The sequence below is a fragment of the Drosophila subpulchrella genome, chromosome 3L (assembly GCF_014743375.2).
Source record: "Drosophila subpulchrella strain 33 F10 #4 breed RU33 chromosome 3L, RU_Dsub_v1.1 Primary Assembly, whole genome shotgun sequence".
NCBI lineage: Eukaryota > Metazoa > Arthropoda > Insecta > Diptera > Drosophilidae > Drosophila > Drosophila subpulchrella.
This window is the reverse complement of record NC_050612.1, coordinates 26,714,810-26,717,142: the sequence shown is the minus strand read 5'-3', so window position 1 is coordinate 26,717,142 and position 2,333 is coordinate 26,714,810. Positions and strand designations below refer to the sequence as shown.

General features: G+C 40.5%; 1 protein-coding gene across 1 annotated transcript; it reads left to right on the top strand.

Moving 5' to 3' along the window:
- Positions 1-262: 262 nt before the first annotated feature.
- On the top strand, positions 263-1,778 carry LOC119553883 (importin subunit alpha-3-like). The gene is made up of 2 exons (XM_037864542.1): positions 263-622; positions 678-1,778. The coding sequence occupies exons 1-2, from the start codon at positions 350-352 to the stop codon at positions 1,698-1,700; spliced, it is 1,296 nt and encodes a 431-aa protein (XP_037720470.1). The 5' UTR covers positions 263-349; the 3' UTR covers positions 1,701-1,778.
- Positions 1,779-2,333: the final 555 nt, after the last annotated feature.

Here is a 2,333-nt window from a genome sequence, read left to right as displayed (position 1 = left end):
CACTAATTATTTTTCTGAAATAATTTACAGCCGACATTATGACTGTAAATTATTTCAAAAAAATTAATATATTTAATAAATATAAAATATAATATAAAACTGAGAGAATACGATTATTTCATGAGTTTTAAATAAAAATCATGACATAACTATTATAAAGTGATTTTAAAAATAAAACTTATAACAGTTACGAACCCTGATATTTATAATGATATTTCAAACTTATAATCATAGTGAGCCATGTTTTTTAAGTAAAATAATAAGACTTCCTTGTCAAATTTGACACATTACAAAATAAATACATATATAGCGCACCCAATTTCCACCATCCAGTTATTAAAGACAGAAAATGAAGACGGATAGTTCGATAAACCAAGATGAAGTAAAGCAGGTTGTCCAGTCGGTTATCGATGCGACTAATCCAGAGCTCCAGTTGACCGCCGTCCAGGACCTTAACACTGTGCTCTCCTTGGAGAATCCACCCATTGATGAAGTGATCCAAAGTGGCATACTGCCCATCCTGGTAAACTACCTCAAGGAAAGCAGCCATGTAAACCTACAGGCTGAGGCTGCCTGGGCCTTGACCAACTTGACCTCTGGAAACTCTGAACAAACCATCAAAGTAACTGAAACTAATCTGTTTTATAGTCCTGTATATATTTCTTAATCCTTTATAGGTGGTGGCCGCTGGAACTGTTCCATTTTTTCTGGAATTTCTTAAATCAGAAAATCTGAACGTTTACGAACCTGCCCTTTGGGCCTTGGGTAATATTATAGGCGATGGTCCCTTGCTGCGGGACTTTGTCATCAGAATGGGAGTGGTTCAGCCCCTGGTTTCTTTTACTCAGCGGGATGTGCCATCTCCGATGCTTTATAATGTGGCCTTGGTAATAGGCAATCTGTGCCGATACTATAGCAGTAGCAGTATAGCAACGATATCGACAGAAAATGTCCTGCAGATCCTGCCGGCCCTCGAAGTGCTTATTAGTAACGAGAACTTGGACATCCTAAATAGCGCTTTGTGGGCCATTGCTTTTTTGGCCGGCGGTGGAAAGGAACACATTCAAATGGTAATAGAAAGTGGAATGCTTCCAAAATTGATATCCTTCATGGGTCACATGGAGGTCAAGGTACAAACTCCTGCCCTGCGAGCAGTGGGAAATATTTTGAAAGGAACTGATGAGCAGTGTCAGGTGGTTTTGAACCACGATCCGTTTTCTCATTACCCATCGGAGAGCTTTTGTTATAACAAGAACATTTTAAAGGAAGAGTTTCGGTTCCTCTGGAGTGTGACTTCCTGCAACCATGTTTGGGTGCAGGCCATCATCGATGTGGGTTTACTTTCCAAAATCATAGAGATGCTGAATGTCGATGGATCGCTGGACTACGTGGCTGCCACCGCTATAAGTAATCTCACTAAGCATTGCACTGAGGATCAGATGATAACTTTAGTCAGGAAAGGTGTCCTTAAGCCGTTCTGTGATGTCCTAACTGGCAAATTGGAGGAAACCACCAAGACAGTGCTAAGTGGCCTAAGCAATATGCTCAAGATGGCCCATTCCCATGCAGATGAGCTGGCCAAATCCATTTATGATTGTGGGGGCTTGGCCAAAATCGAAGAGCTACAGACCCACGAGAACGTGGAAATCTATCAGGCAGCTCAGCAAATCATCGAACTTTACTTTGGCGATGATAGCTAAGCCAGCTTACATTTTATTTCATGTTAATTCTTTAAATTTCTACTCGAGACTTTTTAAATAAACAAATCTCAGTAAATACCATTTGTACTTTTCAAACTTTTCCCATAAATATACATTTTTTTTTGGTTTGCTTTGTTAATTCTCTGATTAATTTGAACAAGAACAACGAGAAATATTTTATTAATTGTTAAACCTCTGGTGGGGGGCACTCAATTAAAAGTTTCAACGTCGAACAGCAGACGAGTGTCGATAACAGTGGCGCTCGAAAGTGTGTGTACATGGGTAATCAATGCAAATAAACGGGAATCACTCATCGATCGATGGTAATAAATAGAGGAAAAAATGCGAGAAACAAACGAGCAAACAGTCGGCACAACTTTTCAACAAAGCCATAAAAAATGGCGGAAAAATAATTCCATTTTCAGGGTGGGTGGGAGTACCTCTGTATTTCTTTTTTTTTTTGCAGCTTGTTGTTAGCTGTTTGCCTGCTGCCTGCTGATTATGTGTATTTGCATGCTAAAGCAGTTGTCCTGCGGTCCCCGCCCCCCAGAGGTCCTTGTCCAGTAATGGTCGAAAGTGCCACCCACCTCCACCAACCAGCCAACCACCCATCATTCCCCTCCTGTCTACGCG

Bases quoted from the DNA above. Each gene is read 5' to 3' on its own strand.
- LOC119553883 (XM_037864542.1), top strand. From the start codon at position 350: ATGAAGACGGATAGTTCGATAAACCAAGATGAAGTAAAGCAGGTTGTC. The intron at 623-677 runs GTAACTGAAACT...AATCCTTTATAG, and splicing joins ACTCTGAACAAACCATCAAA to GTGGTGGCCGCTGGAACTGT.